Source organism: Erinaceus europaeus, chromosome 11, assembly GCF_950295315.1.
Source record: "Erinaceus europaeus chromosome 11, mEriEur2.1, whole genome shotgun sequence".
Classification (NCBI taxonomy): domain Eukaryota; kingdom Metazoa; phylum Chordata; class Mammalia; order Eulipotyphla; family Erinaceidae; genus Erinaceus; species Erinaceus europaeus.
This window is the reverse complement of record NC_080172.1, coordinates 52,824,192-52,844,053: the sequence shown is the minus strand read 5'-3', so window position 1 is coordinate 52,844,053 and position 19,862 is coordinate 52,824,192. Positions and strand designations below refer to the sequence as shown.

At 45.9% G+C, this 19,862-nt stretch overlaps 1 protein-coding gene across 1 annotated transcript; it reads right to left on the bottom strand.

Annotated features, from left to right (window-relative positions):
• Positions 1 to 3,014: 3,014 nt before the first annotated feature.
• Positions 3,015 to 19,122, bottom strand: S100A10 (S100 calcium binding protein A10). Its single transcript, XM_060201680.1, has 3 exons — positions 18,929 to 19,122; positions 5,638 to 5,785; positions 3,015 to 3,407 (listed from the first exon to the last, which is right to left on the bottom strand). Exons 2-3 carry the CDS (start codon positions 5,767 to 5,769, stop codon positions 3,246 to 3,248), a joined length of 294 nt encoding a protein of 97 aa, XP_060057663.1. The 5' UTR covers positions 5,770 to 5,785; positions 18,929 to 19,122; the 3' UTR covers positions 3,015 to 3,245.
• Between the last annotated feature and the right edge of the window lie 740 nt (positions 19,123 to 19,862).

Below are 19,862 nucleotides of genomic sequence, written 5' to 3'. Positions count from 1 at the left end.
ATGAGTGAAGAGATATTTGTCAATCAGATATCACAGTCATCATTTTGTTACACATCTTAGCAGTGATTATGATTCCTAACTCAAACAATATAGTTATAAGATGAATTTTAAACAGTACGCAATATCTAGGATACAATGTTTCATTCTGCAGTTTTTTCTGTAAAGTAAATATAGTAGAAGTGAAATGATTTTTGCAGATTCACTGCAATGTACAGATTAGTGTGATCTTTAGTTAAATAGTTTGTGGTGGAGACTTCCATATCAGTAACTGGGAGGTTATTGGAGAGTAGGGAATATTGGTTGGCGTTTGACAAACTGATAATGAAACTGATATATATATATAGTACAGGGTAGCAAAATACAAGACTTTCAAGTGTTAATCTGTAAAATAGTATAATGATCTCTCTGTTCTTCTAGTCTAGAGAATATAATCTGCTTTTAGATTCTCAGTGTTGCAAACTAAGAAATGTATGTTACTTAGGAAGCTAGTTGAGCTCTTTCATTAACAATTCACCCTATTATACTCAAAATACAGATATATAACATAAGAAAAATTATATAAAGAGAAGAAATTCGAGCAAGTCAGAATTTAGGTCTTTATGTTTCAGAGTTCCGTGCTTTATCCACTATACTACCTTCCCAGGCTGCATCACAGTCTTTTTTTTTTTTTCCACTAGGGTTATTAGTGGGCCCCAGTGCCTGCACAATGAATCCCCACTGCTCCCTGTGGTCATTTCTCATTCATTTATTCATTATTTGATAGGACAGAAAGAAATTGAGAGGGGAGGGGAGATAGGGAGAAAGGGAAATACCAGTAGCCCTGCTCTACCAATTGTGAAACTTGCCGTAGTGACAAATTGGGAGCCTGAACCCAGGTCCTTGTGTATGGTAACATGTGCTCTACTAAGTGTACCATGGCCTGTCTCCCCCATCCATTTGTTTTTGAAACATTTATTTTACTTATCCTACTTTGAGAGTTTCACATCAGTCCATGGGTGTATACGTGGGGGAAGACCAGAGCACCATTCTGGTTTAGGCAGCATGAGGGAGGGAACCTGAAAGCTCAGGCATGCAAGTCTGACACTCTACCAAATCCCAGGGCCATAGTTTGTCTATCTATAGGTGGGAGGACACTTAGAGTTAAGAATAAGGTTAGGAAGACAGCTCCTTGGATAGTGCACCTGCTTTGCCATGTACCCAGGTTTGAGCCAGGCCCCCACTGCACTGGAGGAAGATTCAGTGCTATGGTATCTTTCCCTCTCCCTCTGTTTCTATCTCTCTGTATCTGAAAAAAGTCGCCTTGGATCAGTGAATCCCTAGTGATGACAAAAAAAAAAGTTTAAAGTTAACAGTTGTCTACAGAACAGGGAGATTGCATTATGGGTCTACAAAAAGCATTTCCAAGCATGACACAACAAAGTTCCCAGATTCAGTCTCCAACACCACTATAAGCCAGTTAGTCAGTCAGTCAGCCAGCCAGCTACTATGGCAGGAATGATGGCTCCATGTCCATTTCCCTGACTGTCTTGAGGATAGGGTTTTGGTGTGAATGAGGCTCTGCAGATTTATTAGATGCATTCCCTTGAGTCCTGGATGGGGGAAGCACAGTCATGTGTGGGGAGGCAGGACAGTGGGTGCCCATATTGGTGCGTGCTGACCGTGGCTGGGTTGGGTGCTTCTGGAGCTGGTCAGCTCAGAAAGGAGTGCCCTGATTCAATGGCATCAATATGGGAGTCATTCCTGTACTCCACTTATCCTGTAATAACTCTTTTGTATTTACCAAAAGCACCCTGTGGCTGCCATGCAAGATCTCTTCTGACTTTGTTTCTTTGTTAGCTTTGACAAAATAAAATGGTTAGGATTCTATTGTTGATTTTTATTTCCTTGCGGATTTTGTTTCCATGAGGCTAGTTTTGGACTATCCTGCTCTCTCTTGTTTGCTTTAAATTTATAAAAAAAAAATTTATTGGCTATTCAGAGAAAGGAAAAGAAGAGACAGAATGAGAGAGAGGTGGTCCAGGACGTGGCACAGTGATAAAGCTTTGGACTCTCAAGTATGAGGTCCTGAGTTTGATCCCCGGCAGCACATGTACCAGAGTGATGTCTGGTTCTTTCTCTCTCCTCCTATCTTTCTCATTAATAAATAAATAAAGTCTTAAAGAAAAAAGAATGGGAGAGAGACACCTGCTCCACTCTGGCTTATGTTAGTATGGGGGATTGAATCATGGGCTCTGGAGTCTTAAGCATGAAGAAACTTTTTGCTATCTTCCCTTTCCCCCACTACACTGTGAAGAAGCCAGTGGGTTATGAAGCATAAATGTTGAGGCTTGTATGAGACACATAAAAGGCTGGGAGAATCACTTTACTTTTATCAAGACAGTAGTGCTGGTACTGGTACCAGTCAGTAGTACTGGTACCTTCATTTTCAATAATAACATACTAGGCCTATGTCCCATCTTCACAATATAGTCAGAGCAACTCAGTGTTAATACCACCTTGCTACTGAGGCATGTCACCAGATTCTTTTCTGTGATTCGTTCCCCCCTCACTTTTTTTTTTTTTGGCCTCCAGGGTTGTTGCTGGAGCTCTGGTACCTGCATTATGATTCCACTGCTCCTGAGGCCATCCTCCCCCCCCATCCCCAGTGGATAGGACAGAGAGAAATTGAAAGGGAAGGGGAAGACAGAGAGGGGAAGAGAAAGATAGACACCTGCAGACCTGCTTCATGTCTTGTCAGGTGACCCCCCCGTAGGATGGGAGCCGGGGCTCAAACTGAGATCCTTGAGTGGGTCCTTGTGCTTCATACTATGTGTGCTTAACCCGGTGCACCACTGCATATACACACACACACACACACACACACACACACACACCACAGCACCTCCAGTGTAGCAGGGAACAGGCTGGTAACTAGGCACACACTAGGCAAAACAGGTGCACTCTCCAGGTAAGTTATCTTGCCAGCCTCGGAAACAGGTCTTTCTGAAGAAGGAACAAATGCTCAAGTCAGCAACTAAAAAAGGAATTTGTTTATTGAGGGCAAGAGGGGGGCAAGCAATACAAAAATCCAAGGTCTGCCCTTTTCTTTCTCCTCAGGACAAATGAGGGGTGGGGGCTGGGGGTTAGAATTTGTACATTTTCTAAGGGTCCCCACTTCTTATGACATCTTTACACAGGGGGATGGAGGAAGCTGGGGACCTCTTGGAGGAAAGCCTGCCTCAGCGGAAGCCATGGCTGAGCACTGCCTACTTCTTGCCCTTCTGCTTCATGTGCACCACGAAGTAGTCATTGCAGGCAATGGTGAGCCCCGCGATCAGTGAGAAGAAGCTCTGGAAGCCCACACGGCCGTCTCGGCACTGGTCCAGGTCCTTCATGATTTTGTCTACAGCCAGAGGGTCTTTTTGATTCTGAAAAACAAAAATGAAAATCCAAAAGTAAGAATTGCTCACTCACGGTGGCCTGATTCACTTCTCCGATTTGAGCTCATCTCCCAATTAATTTAAATTCTTACTCTGGATTCTAAGTGACTTTTTGGCAACTGGGCTATATTGCTGGGTTTTGGTGCCTGCATGATGAATCCATTGCTTCCAGTGGCGTTTTTTTTTTTCTTGATAGAGACATCAGGAAGGAAGTAGAGGAGAGAGACAGAGGCACCTATAGCACTGTTTCACTGCTCATGAAGCCTGCAGGTGGGGACCAAGGGCTCGAACCCAAGTCCTTGTGCATGGTCATATATGCACTCTATGAGGGGCACTACCCTCCACCCAGTGACTTTGGGATGTCAGTTAAATGTATGTATTTCCTACTTTGAGGGAGCATTTCAGTACATTTGTATTTAAGTTGCTAAAGTGGTTTCTTTCTATACACTTTTTTCTAGAGCCACAATGACCATAGAATGGCTCTGTTCTAGAAAGAGGAGTTCCAGCACCAGAGAACTGGATGCAGGTGCAGGTCTTCTAATGATTAGCCCACTGGTTCCTGCCACTTAGAAACCAGCACAACGTTGCTGTTCTTCCTCTTTTCCTAATATTTATTATTCTTGTTTTTTTTTAAAAAGTTCCCTTTCGTTGCCCTTGTTGTTTATTGTCATTACTGTTACTACTATTGTTGTTATTGCTGCCATTGTTGTTGGATAGGACAGAGAGAAATGGAGAGAGGAAGGGAAGACAGAGAGGGGGAGAGAAAGATACCTGCAGACCTGCTTCACCACTTGTGAAGCGACCCCCTGCAGGTGGGGAGCCGGGGGCTTGAACCGGGATCCTGAGCTGGGCTGTGGGCTTTCTGCCATGTGCGCTTAACTCGCTGCACCACCGCCTAGCTCTCATATTTATTATTAATTGGTAGAACAGAAAGCAGTTGAGAGAAAAGAGGAGTAGGGAGAAACAAACATACCTGCAGCACTGTTTCATCGTTTGTGAAGCTTCCCCCCTGCAGATGAGTGAGGGTCCTGAGACTGTGCCTCAGTGGGCTGAAAGCTTACATACTGTGCTCAGAAACCTCTATCCCCAAACCAACACCTGCTCTATGAAGCTATCTGCCTCCCACAATGGAAGTCACCAGTGAATTAATTCTGGCCTTATCCACAGAGAAATCTGACTGACACACAGGCCCACCTTTAGACACAAAATGCTCAACTAGTATGCAGCTATGGGAGTGCCTAGGATGCTGGGCCTACACCTGGGCTCAGGTCAATATTCCATGCTCTGCACACCCTTGTGTGCCTCTTGCCATGGAGGAAGGGAGGAGGGGCCAAATCTCCTGTGACACTCACCTGGCTTCTAACACATAAATGTAAAAGTATGGTAATAGCAAGTCCCCTATAGGTGGGGAGCTGGAAGCTAGAACCCTGGTTCTTGCACAAGTCCCTGCACTTAATACTGTGTGTACTTAACCAGACCATGCTCAGCTCTGGCTTATGGTGGTGCTGGAGATTGAACCCAGGACCTCAAAGCCTTGGGCATGAAATTCATATGCTGTCTCCACAGCCCCCCCCCCCCATCTTCATCTACTGTATATTCCACACAATAAGCACTCCATCTACTTAACAGGTCAATGAAGTGAAAGTATTTTTCTAGTGGTGACCTTCACAGGGATGGAATAGGAAGAGGAAGAAGATCCAGGTTAGAGCCCCCAATCCCCACCTGAAGGGGGAAGCTTTGCAAGTGGTAAAGCAATGTTGCAGGTGTCTCTTTGTTTCTCTCTCTCTACCACCCCTTCCCTGGGCTGTCTCTATCCAATAAATAAATAAAATTAAATTAAAAAAAAATTTTCTTGCTTTTGTTGCCTTTGTTATTGTCGTTGTTACTGTTGTTGTTACTGCTGTCGTTGTTGGACAGGACAGAGAGAAATGGAGAGGAGGGGAAGACAGAGAGGGGGAGAGAAAGACAGACACCTGCAGACCTGCTTCACCGCCTGTGAAGCAAACCCCTTGCAGGTGGGAGCCAGGGGCTCGAACCAGGATCCTTATGCCGGCCCTTGTGCTTGGTGCCATGTGCGTGCGCTTAACCCACTGTGCCGCCGCCTGGCTCCCTAATAAAAATTTTTTAAAAAAGAAAGAGGAAGAAGAAAAGTATAAGTTACCAATGATTTTTAAAATTTAATGTCTGGTTCTTTCGAAACCCTTTCACCACTACTTACTTCCAAAAAGCCTGGGAATTCCTTTTCCATGAGCACTCGCAGGTCCTCCTTCGTCAAGTAGCCCTTGTCCCCAGCAAACTTGTGAAAGGTGAACATCAAAGTTTCCATGGCATGCTCCATCTGAGACGGCATCTTGGTGGGATGGCAGCTGCATGAGGAAGAACAGAGGGCATGCAGGTCACCTTCCTGAATACTGTGTTCTATGACGGGGAGCCTCAACCTGCATCTGGGTTCCCTGCAAGGAGACTGCCCTCCCAGCCAGGTCTTAGCAGGCACCAAGGACTTCCTACTGTAGCTGGCCATGCCATTGGATGCTTATGAAATCATTGCTTGTTTTGTTTGTTTGTTTTGTTTTTTAAGAGAAAGATAGAAAGAGGGACAGTGAAAGAGACCACAGCACCAAAGCTTCCTTCAATGTGTTGGGGACTGGATTAGAACCAGAGTTGCATATGAGGCAAAGCAGTGCACTACCCAGATGAGCTATATTGCTGGTCCAGTCACTGATATTTTTAAAAATATATATATTTTATTTATTTTTGGATGGAGACAGAAGTTTTGAGGGAAGGGGACAGACAGATCAACAGATAGATAGAGAGGCACCTGCAACACTGCTTCACAACTTATGAAGCTACAGGTGGGGAACTAGAGCCTGAACTTGGGTCCTTGGGCATGGTAGTATTTGTGCTCAGCCAGGCAAGCCACTGCCTATACCTTGTCAGTGAGTTTTTTTTTTAACTTATTATTTATTTATTTTTATTGCCAACAGGGTTATCACTAGGGCTTGGTGCTGGCACTATGAATCTACTTCTCCCAGAGACCATTTTTTTAAATAAAAATTTCACAAGGCAGAGAGAAATTGAGAGAGGAGAGGAATATATAGAGGGAGAGAGAAAGAAAACGCCTGCAGACCTGTTCTATGGTTCATGAAGCAACCCTCCTGCAGATGGGGACCAATGGCTTGAACCTAAGGCCTTGTGCATGGTCATATGTGGACTCTACCCCGCCCAGTGACTTTGGGATGTCAGTTAAATGTATGTTTTTCCTACTTTGAGGGAACATTTCAGTACATTTGTATTTGAGTTGCTAAAGTGGTTTCTATACACTTTTTTCTAGAGCCACAATGACCATAGAATGGCTCTGTTCTAGAAAGAGGAGTTCCAGCACCAGAGAACTGGATGCAGGTGTAGGTCTTCTAATGATCAGCCCACTGGTTCCTGCCACTTAGAAACCAGCACAACGTTGTTGTTCTTCTTCTTTTCCTAATATTTATTATTTTTAATTGGATAGAACAGAGAGAAGTTGAGAAAAAAGGGGAGGTGGAGAGGGAGAGAGAAACAAACACATCTGCAGCACTGTTTCATTGTTTGTGAAGTTTTCCCTGTGCAAGTGAGTGAGGGTCTTGAGACTGTGCCAGAGTGGGCTGAAAGTTTACAAACTGCACTCAGAAATCCCTCCTCAGAGTGACCAATTACTTGCTCTATGAAGCTATCCCTCCCTGGGGCACTAGTGAATTCTGGCCTCACCCACAAAGAGAAATCTAGCTGACATACGGGGTCACCTTTAGACATAAAATGCTCAACCAGTGTAGTAACTGTGGGTGTTCCTTGGGCACTGAGCTCACACCTGAACTAAGGTCAGTATTTTATTCTCTGAACACCCTTTTGTGGCTCTTGTCATGGAGGAAGGGAGGAGGGGCCCAAATCCTGTGACACCCACATTGGCTTCATCTAAAGCTGGAAAGGAGGAAAGTGAACTTGAATGAAGAGAAAAAATGATACAATATTAAAAAAAAAAAAAAACTATTGATCTCTCTACTTGTCTAAGTACCTACAAATATACCACATCATAATAGCATTTGAGCACAGGCCACAGGACGGGCCAGCACCACTTCTGCTGGAATGTCAGTGAGAACTAAGGAGACCTGCCTCCAGCCTGGTGTCAGCTGCCAACAGGTGTGTGCTCAAAGACCTGTACAGGTGAGAAGGTGGAGCACAAATTGAGCAATTCTACAAAGGAACTGCAAATTCTATCTCTTAATCCCCAGAAAAAAAGGCAGGAGCCAGCTTGCCAAGGAATGCATGACTCTAGAGGATACTATGAATTGGAGTCTGCATGACTCATCTGGAAGCAGTTTTCTTGGGAAGCACAGCAAATGAATGCTTGAGGGGCTACTGTGAGTGAGCCTGAGGGGGCATGTTTTTTCTCTTTCTCCTACACAGGAAAGAGAATGGATTCCGGTGGTAGTGGAGGTGGATAGAGTCTTCTTTGACTGGGCTGATTTTGGAAGCTCAATAACTGAAATGATTAACAAAAATCTCTACCAGGAAAAACCATAAGACACTACTTAAAAGACAGAACAAGAAAGACAGTCCATGTGTATGGATCTGGAGATAGTGAAAATGTTCATTACACAGTCTTAACATCAGTGAAAATTCCAATATATATTTAAAGGAAACAGAATGAAAAAAATTAATGTTTATACATAGCCATAAAAAAAGAAACCTCTAAATAGCTAAAGCAGTTCGGGAGTGGGGGACAGAAGCATCATGTTAACTGACTTCAAACTGAATTACAAAGCAACCATAATTAAAATGCTATGGTACTAGAATGTAAGTGGACATACAGATCAGTGGGATAGAACTGAAAGCCCAGAATCTGAAAGCCCAGACATATGTTAATAATTAATGTACGTAGAAACAGGCTGGGGGTATGGATTGATCTGCCAATGTCAATGTTCAGTGGAGAAGTAATTACAGAAGCCAGACCTTCTACCTTCTGCACCCCATAAAGAATTTTGCGGGGCCAGGTGGCGGCACACCTAGTTGAACACATGCATTACAGTGCGCAAGGACTAGGGTTTAAGTCCCTGGTCCCCACCAGCAGGGGGAAAGCTTTGGAAGTGGTGAAGTAGTGTTGCAGGTGTCTCTCTGCCTCTTTCCCTATCACCTCCTTCCCTCTTGATTTCTGGATGTTTCTATCAGACAAAAATAAATATAATTTAAAAAAATTTAAAAACAAAAGAATTTTGGTCTATACTCCCAGAGGGATAAAGAATAGGGAAACTTTCAGTAGAGGGAATGGGATAGGGAACTCTGGTGGAGGGAACTGTATCCCTCTTATCTTATACTCTTGTTAATCATTATTAAATCACTAAGAAAAGTTATTTAAAAACATTTAATCTATGATGAAGGATCCAAGACTATACAGTAGAGAAAGGAAAATCTCTTTAACAATGATGGAAAAACTGGATAGCTCCATGCAAAAGAATGAAATTGAACTATTCTCTAACTCCACATACAGACAATAATTTCAAAAATGGACTAAAGACATGTATATAAGAACTTAAACCATAAAGTGCATTGCAGAAAACATAGGTGACATGTCCTGTGGCTTCAGTGTTAAAGATGTCATCAGAGACTTGACTCCAAGTAAAAATATTTTGTATAGTAACAACAAAAACACAGCCTACTGAATGGGAGGAGACACCAACACATATGTTCAATGAGGCTTAATAGCCAAATTTTGTAAATAACTCGACAACAAACAAAGAAAGCAATACAAAAAAAAATGGAGGGATGATTTGAATAGATACTTTGATTAGATACCTCTCCCATGAGGTCATATATAGATGGTTAGCTGGAATATGGAGAGATGCTCATAATCACTGATTATCAGGAAAATGGAAATCAAAACTGCAGTGACATACTCCTTCACAATCCCACTTCCGGATCGCTGTTTAATGGAAGGACATGAGTACAAAAAGTATCATCTGTGCCAATGTTTATTGCAGTGTTGTTACAATGTTAAAGCATGGGAAGAGTGGCCTCAGAGGTGGTGCAGTGGGTCAAGTCTTGAACTCTCAAGATGAGGTCCTGAGTCTGATCCTCTGCATCACATGTGCCACAGTGATGCTCTGGTTCTCCCTTCCCACTCCCCCACTAATAAATAAAGTTTTAAAAATTGCTTTACAGATATGGAAACAACTAAGGTGCCACAGGGAAACTGGGTGAGGCAGGGATGGCTAAGAAGTACAGTTGTGAGAGGCCTGTTGGTGGTGCACCTGGTTGAGCACACATGTTACAGTGGACAAGGTCCCAGGTTCAAGTCCCTCGTCCCCATCTGCAGGGGTGATGCTTTACAACCAATGAAGAAGGGCTGAAGGTGTCTATTTCCCACCCTTTCCCTCTTAATTTCTGTCTTATCAAATTAAAAATGATAAATAAATACAGTTATAAGCTGAAGAACTCCTGGCCACCCTTGATTATCTTCTTTCAGAGAGAGCTCAATCTTCCGAATGACACCCTGGTCACTTCAAACCCATCCCTTCTTCATCCATATGCACTACCAGTGGGCTGGGCTTCCCTCTCTGAAGCCACAGCACTGTGCTCTGTAACATGTGTGCTCAAACAGCTGCACCACCACTGGGCCACTCACAATTGTACTTTCCCTGTGGCAGGGCTCCTGCTCTGCTGTGGTCCCATGGGACCACCTCTCCCCTGTCTTCCTTCACTGTGGACACAGGAGTTAGCTGACTGCCTATCTGTCCAGTGAAAAGTTTGTAATAATATAAAACAGGGTTAGCAAAATATCTCAGTTGGATAGTGTGCTGCTTTGCCATGTGCATGGCTCAGGGTTGAGCCTTGCCCTTACTTCATTGAAGGAAGCTTCGGTACTATGGTCTCTTTCTCTCCCTCTCTCTTTTTTTAAAAAATGCAGATTGAGGCTCCGAAGCCCCAGGTTCAGTCCCCTGCATGTACCACCATAAGCCAGAGTTGAGCAGTGTTCTGGTATTTCTCTCTGTCTTTCACTCTCTGCATCTCTCTCAAAAATAAAAATAAATAAAATACTTTTAAGAAATAAAGAACAAGGGCTCCCCAGGAGAGCCAAGACTGTGAAGGTGATGTCCCACCAGTATCCTGTGGTACAGAGAGTGCTGACCAGGGCTAAAGTAGGTGATTCTGTTCACAAGGAGGAGTGGTGTAGTGATGGCAGGTGTAGCAAAACTGTCTCTTTGATTAGTGTTTGAATCATGTTGCTCTTCTCTAAGGGTAGTGGTTGCCCAGTCGAGTCCATTGGGCCCAGTCTTCCCATGTGGGCAGGGCTGGCTAAGGTGCTGACCACTGGAGGCTAGCAGAACCCTTCAGGCTCTTGAACTTGATGTTTCAAATACTCCCAGCTGGGACACATATTCTACTTCTGGGCAGGAAGAGACTTTATTTTCTGTTCTTTATTTAGCCACTGGGGCTCAGTGCCTCCACCACTCCTAGTGGCCATTTTTTTCCTTCCCTTTAGATAAGATAGTGAGAGACAGAGAGACATAGAGAGGGAGAGATACAGAGAGAAGAGACACCTCAGTACCACTCCACCACTTGTGAGAATTTCTCCACTGCAGATGCTCCTGTGTAGGCTAAAGGCTCAACCTGGGCTCTCATGCATGGTAACATACACACTCTACTGGGTAATCCTGTCAACCCAATAGCACTTTTTTCCACCGGAGAACTGCTCAGCTCTGACAACTGGTGGGAGGAGGACCCCACCTGGGGCCTCTTACATGCAAGTCCTGTACCTTAAAAAAAAATTATTAGGGCTGGGCAGTGGCACACCTGGTAGAGTGAACTTGTTACCATGTGCACGGACCCAGGTTCAAGCTCCCTGTTCCCATCTACAAGGGTGAAGCAGTGCTGCAGGGGTCTCTCTCTCTCTCTTTCTCTCTACCTTCCTCTTCCCTCTGAATTTTTTTCCTATCCTATCAAATATATCAAAAATAAAGTAAAAAAAAATACTTCAAAAATTGTATTAATGACAAAGAACTAGAATATTAGTCAAGCACTATCAACACCAGGGATCACACTCAGGCTTTCAAGCACAGAAGTCCTATGCTCTACCAGAGTCACTTCTCCACCCCTCTTGAATGGGGACACTTTGGCTGGGGTTTGGGTTTGAGAGACAACACCTGAAACACTCTGTCTGTTTAATCATTTATCTGTGTGTCTCTCTAGGTAAAGTTCCTTCTGATTAAGAGCTCTACGTTAGGTTACCCCATCTTCTGGGGCCTTAGTCAGGGAAGCCTGGGATTCCCACATAGACATGATGGGCCTAGACCTCTAGCGGATCCCTCTCTCCACCATCACTAGTCATCTCCACCAGGAACAGTATCATGGACCCTTTTGTGGGTCTCTACAGGACTCTGCCCTTAAGATGAAACAACAATGGTAGGGATTGCCCCACCCTCTGAAGGGAGGCTGGGTCAACATACTCTGCCACTTGAGGAAGACTGGTCCTGAATTGTTCCTAGCTGTAGCCACGGAATGTGAGCTCAGGCCTACAGGGACGCAGAGATTACACAGGCTCTTGTGTTGAACATGGGCCCCAGATCAGATCAATGGGGTTTACAGTTAACAGTATTTATATACTTTTCCCATATTTGGGAGCTACTCTCTTTCTTGATCCAGCTTTCTATTTCTATCCCCAACTCTGACACCATCTTCTCAGACAATACCTTTAGCCTACCTGCAAGTTAGCTGTCGGGCTAAGGCAAAAACAATAAAGTCATGGGCCCCTTGGAATATCCCTAGAGATTTCCTAGATGCTTCCAACATAAAGACCCCAATTCTCACCTGCTATATTCTTACATACAGGTTCCTGATTATTTAAAAATTTGTTCTGATTTATATCTTAATGCTTTTCAGCCACCAAGCTGCAGATGCTACCATGATGCCAACCTGACTTCCCTAAGCAGACGACCTCACCAATGAGTCCTGGAACCCCACCTCTCTAGAGCCAAGCCCCACTAGGGAAAGACAGAAACAGGCTGAGAATATGGATTGACCTGCTAATGCCCATGTCCTATAGAGAAGCAATGACAGAAGTCAGACCTTCCATCTTCTGCACCCCGTAATGATCTTGGGTAGAGGGGGATGGGATGTAGAACTCTGGTGGTGGGAATTTTGTGGATTGTACCCCTCTTATCCTACGGTCTTGTTGATCATTATTAAATCAATAAAAAATAACTGTACATCATTGCTTTATCCAATGAATGAACCCATTCATTCCCTTGGCAGTAGCTGAGATCAGGATTGACACCCAGGTAAGGACTGCAAGCTCAGCTGGAGGACCTGAGCTGGGTGGGAAGGGCCTGGAAAAGGGGGCCTCAGAGGAGCTGCCTGGGAAGAAGAAACAGTGGAGCACAGAGAGGAAAGCACATTCCATCCCAGGTGGAAAAATGTGTGCTGCCAAACAGGTCTGGGCAGCCCCTGACAACGATTCTTTCTTATCCCTCCCTCCCTCTCTCCCTCCCACTGTGTCTCATGTGGTTTTTTGCTGATGTACTTCCCAGGGCACAACAGCCCCATCCATCACTTACACTGAATCACTCCAGTCTGGCTCTTGTGTGGCCCCTTACACACACCTGCCTGGGCAGTAGGTCATAAAAGTGGAAACAGGGAAACCTAGAGTATTTCTGTGTGGTTGTCTCTCTAGTAAAGAATTCTAGACTCCACCACTTTAGTCACAGTGGCAGGAATTAAAACTTTTCATTTGTGACTCTCTTTTTTAGATACAATGAAGCAGAGATAGAATGAGAGAGACTATAGCACTGAGGCTTTCTTCACTGTGGTGAGGGCCTAGCTCAAACCTGGGTTATGCACACAACAAAACTTTTTTTTTTTTTTTTTTTTTTTAACCAGAGTACTGCTCGGCTGTGGCTTATGGCAGAACTAGGTGTTGAACCTAGGACTTTGGAGCCTCAGGCATATGAGCTTCATTATGTTGTCTCCCCTGCCCCAAAGTCCATCTCTGATTCTCTTTTATTGAGCAAGTCCGTTACATGCTCTGGCAATGGTGTTAGGTGTACATAAACATGCATGTACACACATACCACATACACATTCTATGGCACTTACCTCTGAGTTCACCAACTAATGATGTGCAATTTGAAAATATGGGCCTAGGAGATAACTTGTCTGGAAAGTACGTGTGTCTGCTTCGCCCTATGCATAATCCAGGTTCAAGTCCAGCTCCTACCACATTAGAGGTTTCAGAGCTATGGTGTCTTTCCCTCGCTCTCTCTCTTTATCTGAAAAAGTCAGCACACAGGAGTGAAACCTAGGAGACAAAAGAAATGTACTAGCCTCTAGTTAAGTGAATTTGAGTTTCTTCCCTTATTAGATTGTTAGTACACTGCCTTCACAGATCCTGCTTACTGTATCAGCAAAAATTAACAATTATGTGTGTCTCACATAATTGTGTCTTATGTGGCGCAGTGGATGAAGTGATGAACTCAAGCATGAGGTCCTGAGTTCAAGCCTTGGCATGGCATGTGCCAGAGTGGAGTTGTGGTTCTCTCTCATAAATGAACTACCATTTTGATTTTCTTATTTATTTATTTATTTATTTATTTGCCCCCAGGGTTATCACTGGGGCTCGGTGCCTGCACTATGAATCCACTGCTCCTGGAGGCTATTTTTCCCCTTTCGTTGCCCTTGTTGTTTATCATTGTTGTTATTGCTGTCTCTGTTGTTGTTGGATAGGACAGAAAGAAATCGAGAGAGGAGGGGAAGACAGAGAGAGGGACAGAAAGATAGACACATGCAGACCTGCTTCACCGCTTGTGAAGCGACCCCCCTGCAGGTGGGGAGCCAGGGGCTTGAACTGGGATCCTTACGCCGGTCCTTGCGCTTTACGCTATGTGTGCTTAACCCACTGTGAGACTGCCCGGCCCTGTTTTCCCTAATTTTTAAAATAATGAACAGCAATGCAGATTTCCATCCTCCTAGAAGCAGCAGAGAAGGACACTTCCTTAGAAAGGTGCTGGTGGGGAAAAAAAGAAAGAAAGAAAGAAAGAAAGAAAGGTAGGTAGGTAGGTAGGTTCTGGTGAACAAATGCTTGCTCTGAACCTATGCCTACACCTAGGATATGATTTCTAAAAAGGATACTTCAAAAGACCAAGAGGGGACCTGGCTGTGGTGCACCTGGTTGAGAGCACATGTTACAATGTGCAAGGACCTGGGTTTGAGCTCTGGGTCCCCATTTGCAAGGGGAAAGCTTTGCAAGTGGTGAAGTCGGGCTGCAGGTGTTTCTCTGGCTTGCTACCTCTCCCTTCCCTCAATTCTGGCTGTCTCTATCCAATAAATAAATAAATATAATAAATAAATTTAAAAAAAAGACCAAGGGGTTTGAGGGTAGGTGAAATAGCTCACTTAGTGTGCTGCCTGCCATGTATAGAATGCAGGTTTGAGCCTGGGTCCCACCATATTGAAGGAAGCTTCAATGTTGTGGGCTCTTTAATTCTCTCCCTCTGTTTTTCTGTCTCTATCTAAAAGCAAAGCAAAGCAAACCAAACAAACCCTTGAGAGCAAGAGGTCTGATTCCCTTCGCTCTCCTGTGTTTTGCTCAGACCCTAGTTTTTTTTTTATAGCTCACCCAGAAAATAAACTGCAAAGCATCAGTAAAAACAAACATGTTAAATCTTTCAAGTAAACTTATTTATTCAATAAAAATGTTTAAAGTTGGGGGTCGGGCGGTGGCGCTGTGGGTTAAGCGCATGTGGCACAAAGCGCAGGGACCCGCGCAGTGACTGGAGTAATGATCCCGGTTGGAGCCCCCGGCTCCCCACCTGCGGGGGAGTCGCTTCACGGGCGGTGAAGCAGTTCTGCAGGTGTCTATCTTTCTCTCCCCCTCTCTGTCTTCCCCTCCTCTCTCCATTTCTCTCTGTCCTATCCAACAACAAACAACATCAACAATGGCAATAATAATAACCACAACGAGGCTACAACAAAAGGGGGAAAAATGGCTTCCAGAAGCGGTGGATTCATGGTACAGACACAGAGCAATAACCCTGGACGAAAAAAAAAAAATGTTTAAAGTTTCTTTTGTTTTGAGGACTTTGAAAACAAAAAAAATTCAAAGTGAACCTAGAAGACATTAATGAATATGATCCCTAAAGGGAATTCAGAAAAAAACACTCAGAGACAATGAATCCAGATACAAGCTGTGTCTCCCCTATGTTTGCCTGCTAAAAAGTGGGCAGCAAAGGAAAATTCCAGATGCTACTGGGTAGGAAGAAAGAAATCTTCTGTATCCCAAAAAGGAGCTGTTCATGTTTCCTTGAGGAGCTGTCAGACAGTCTGAACTGGTAAAGGATAGACCTTGTGATAACTGCTACTACAGTGCATGGTGGGCTAGGTGGTAGTTATTTAGTAAATGACTAGGAAAGGCTGAAAGCTGTTTTTAAAAGCCAAGTAAATGCATTCTCTCTGCTTTTAATGCAAGATTCCTAACTGCTGAGTTTCCAGAAAGGAAAAAAAAAAAGGAGAAAAGAAAGATCTGACAACATCAGCTCAGTTTTTCCAACACTGAGTGCTAACTTATACATTATAACCCTCAGAGGATTCCATTGTTCCCCTTTACTTAGAAGTCTGGACTATGTCCAAGGGCATACCACAAGGGTAGTGCTCTAAAAAGCCATCTTTCTGGAACTGTCGGCAGAAAGCTCCACCCATCCCACAGTCTTGAACTCACTAGAGCAGAGAGGCCTGCAAGGAGCCAGGCAGGGGAGGGAAAGGACCCAACAGATGCTGTATCCAGCAAAGGCCTGGGAACAGCATGGTCTAAAAACCAGGACGCTTTGTGCCTAGGAAACCCTTAAGAAGATTTGAAGAGGGTTGGGGAGATAGAATAGTAGTTCTGCAAAAAGACTCTCCTGCCTGAGGCTCTGAGATTCCAGGTTCAATCCCCTGCACAACCAAAAGCCAGAACAAGCAGTACTCTGGTTTGAAAGAAAACTGGAAGAATTGAAAATCAAAATTCCAGGTGGAGGAGAGTCCCAACCCAAGGTGAAAAGGGTAGCTCTGGCTGTGAAGATTAGTAGAGACCATTCTAAAGTGATGATTAAATGAAAACTGGATGGGGGCCAGCGAAGTAGCTCACTTGGGTCACCAGCTGCCTAGGTTACACACTGCTTTGTTATGTGTGCAACCCAGATTCAAGCCTAGCCCACAAGTGTATTGAAGGAAGTTTTTGTATTGTGGTCTCCTTCCTTAAAATCTTTAAACATTTACTTTATTTGCAATTAAAAAATTTTAAATATTTATTTATTCCCTTTTGTTGCCCTTGTTGTTTTATTGTTGTATTTATTACTGTTGTTGTTACTGATGTCGTCATTGTTGGATATAACAGAGAAAAATGGAGAGAGGAGAGGAAGACAGAGAGGGGGAGAGAAAGATAGACACCTGCAGACCTGCTTCACCCCCTGTGAAGCAATTCCCCTGCAGGTGGGGAGCTGGGGTCTCGAACCAGGATCCTTAACGCCAGTCCTTGTGCTTTGCAGCACCTGCGCTTAACCTGTTGTGCTACCGCCCAACTCCCTATTTATAATTTTTTAGTGAGAAAGATATAGAGAGACAAGCGAGAAAAGGAAACAAGAGGAGACACCAGAACACTGCTCAGCTCTGGCTTATGATGGTTTGGGAACTGAACCTAGGACTTTGGAGCTTCAGGCATGAGTCTTTTTGCATGATCATTATGCTATCTCCCCTGCCCTAAAATTTTATTATTATTACTCTTGTTGTTTATATTAGATCATTGCTCAGCTCTGGCTTAGGGTGGTACAAGAGGTTGAACCTCAGATTTTGGCGTCTCAGGTGCGAAAGTCTTTCTGCATAAACATTCTGCTAGTCCTCTGACCCTTCAGTTACCTTTTTCGTGCTTCCTCTGCGTTTCTCTAAAATAATTAAGTAGATAAATAAATACAAACTGGATGGGAATCTGGAAGGTTGGGTTGAGGAAGACATTTCAAAGGAACTACATGAACTCACCCCAATCTTGCTCCCTGGCATTCGCTGAAAAGTACATTGGAGACAAAAAATCAGGCACAGGGTATAGTGCTGAGTCTAAACCCAAACTGGAGGGGAATCAAATCTGCAGAAACTGCAAACCTCTGAGCTGGAAGAGAGGCCTCCCAAGGCAGCCCGGGCTGCCCGCCAGCAGGCTCACAGGCTAATGAGGCAGAGGCCAGCGGCTGTCTAGCCACCGCCCAGCCAATCTAATTGCAGCTTTTACCCACAGTCCCGTGGAGAACTCTCTGCCATAGCGCTGGCCAGGCCTGTTGTGACTCACTTCCTCTTGGAAAGTGCCCTCTGAGATGGCATCGTTCCTGCAGGGAGTGGCGGTGGTCCGAAGTATCTGCAGAGAATATCTAGAACCTTCAGGGCCACACCCACAGGGCCTCACAGCTGAGTCACTCGGCCTCCACCGCCCGCCCGGGAGAATCCTGGAGGCCACAGTGATAGCCACGCCCTGAAGAATGAGCCCCGCTCCTCCAGGACCGAGTGGGCTGAAAGTACTCCCAGAGATTGGCTTGGGGCTCTGCTTTCTCGCCACCCCCACCCACCCAAACCGCCAGAATCCTGGCTCTAACTGAGGGTGGCGGCTGGGCTGCAGTATCTCGGGTCTGAGGAATGGGCATTATTTCGCCCAAGTTCAAGTTGTCACCAGAGCATGTCTGTCTGTCTGACTGCAGAGTCAGGCTCCCTGTGTTTGGAAGTTCCACCAACAAATATGCACTCTCCTTGCCTCTTTAGAGTTCCACTTGCTAGTCAAGAAAACCAGGGACATAGTGTAATCATTACCCCCTTCTCAATTTTTTTAACCGGAACACTGCTCAGGTCTGGTTTGTGGTGGTGCTGGGAAATGAACCTGGGACCTCAGAGTCTCAGGCATAAAAAACAGCGTACTCCCGTAACAAAACTGATTTATAAAGAAAAGAAAGAAAAATCAACTAGCCTCAGTAGCGGAATTTCTCTTGAGCAAAGACTAGGAAGCTCAACCTGAAGCATGTGGGCTCGGGCTTGGGAATGCCCCACAGGAATGGGTCACCAGTGGCCACCCCACGCCTCCCAGCCCCTTCACCCTGCTGTGGGCTCCCAGCGGAGGAAGGCCAGCGGTCAGCCTGCACCCCGAGCGCAGTGAGCATGCTTGGCCCGACAGGAGTCACTAGGAAAGCGAGGGGTCAAGAAAGAGGCAGGAAGTTGGAGACAGCAGATGGCCAGGTACAGTTGTAGGACGAGCCCCCCACCCTCCACCCCAGCCCTCCACCCGGGAGGAAAGGAGTGCGCGGCGCTCAGGGGTGGTGGAGGGGCGCTGCTTTCTTGACCTGGGTGTGGTCACCCGGGCAGGTCTCTGCCAAGGCTCCCCTGGGGTGCCGGGACGCCCTCGGGGCGCGATCCGGGGGGCGGCGCAGTCCAGGCTGGGCCCCCGCGGGTCTGGCGCAGGCGTCTGCGGGCGGGGTACTCACCTGGGCGGGTGGCGTGGGGAGCGGTAGGCGAAGAGCTGGGGCGCAAGCGAGTGAGCAGTGCCGCGGGCTGCGCGCCTTAGTAGCGGGCGGGGAGGGGAGGGGGAGGCGGGAGGAGCCTGGGCTGGGCTCACCGGGCACCCCACCCCTTCCCGCCCTCCCCTTCCTGCCCCCCCCGCCCCGCGCGCACCCCGCGGGTGCAGCTTTGCCAGAGCCGGGTCACAGCGATCCTGTCACCTCCCTTTCCTCCCAGCACCCTGATCCTCCCCGACACCGCCACCCAGGCCAGGCCCTTCCCCACCGGGCGGCTTTTCTCGAGTGAGCGAGTGTGGAACCCCAAGAATCCCGCCGAGCTGTGGGCGCGGCGCCCTGGCTCGTGCCCAGCGGTGAACGGTTCCTCCCATAACCTACAGGTCCAGGAACTCTTTTCTAGAAGACACTACAGGGTGGCACACACCGAGGAAGTGCCTGATTTGGAGCCTCCCAGATTCGACCTGGGGATCCCACCCCCACTGTCTTGCGGGAGTGCTGGGTTCTCCCGCAGCAGAATGGGAGCTGAGTTCTGTGTAACAGGCTTGGGTTCCGCCACCCCCGCACCCGCCGCTCAACACACACACACACACACACACACACACACACACACACACACACACACACACACACACACACACAATTAACTGTTAGGTTCAGTAATCCAAGAAATTCACCAAGAGACCAGGGTGATGTAAAGACCTTTGTCTTTATTTACTAGCGCGGGATAAGGGCTAAGGCCAACATTGTAAAGAGAGAGGAAACCAGAACATCCCTCGGTCTCATGTGGTGCCAGGGATTGAACTCAGGACCTTCTGCTTGAGGTCCAGCACTTTATCCACTGTGCCACCTCCTGGTCGCTGCCCTTTGTTGGACCAGAGTTTTGACTTCCCTTGGTCGATGTGGT

Excerpts from the sequence above, each read along its gene's own strand:
- S100A10 (XM_060201680.1), bottom strand. The coding sequence starts at position 5,769 with ATGCCGTCTCAGATGGAGCATGCCATGGAAACTTTGATGTTCACCTTT. Across the intron at positions 3,408-5,637 it reads AATTCCCAGGCTTTTTGGAA|AATCAAAAAGACCCTCTGGC; the intron begins GTAAGTAGTGGT and ends TTTGTTTTTCAG.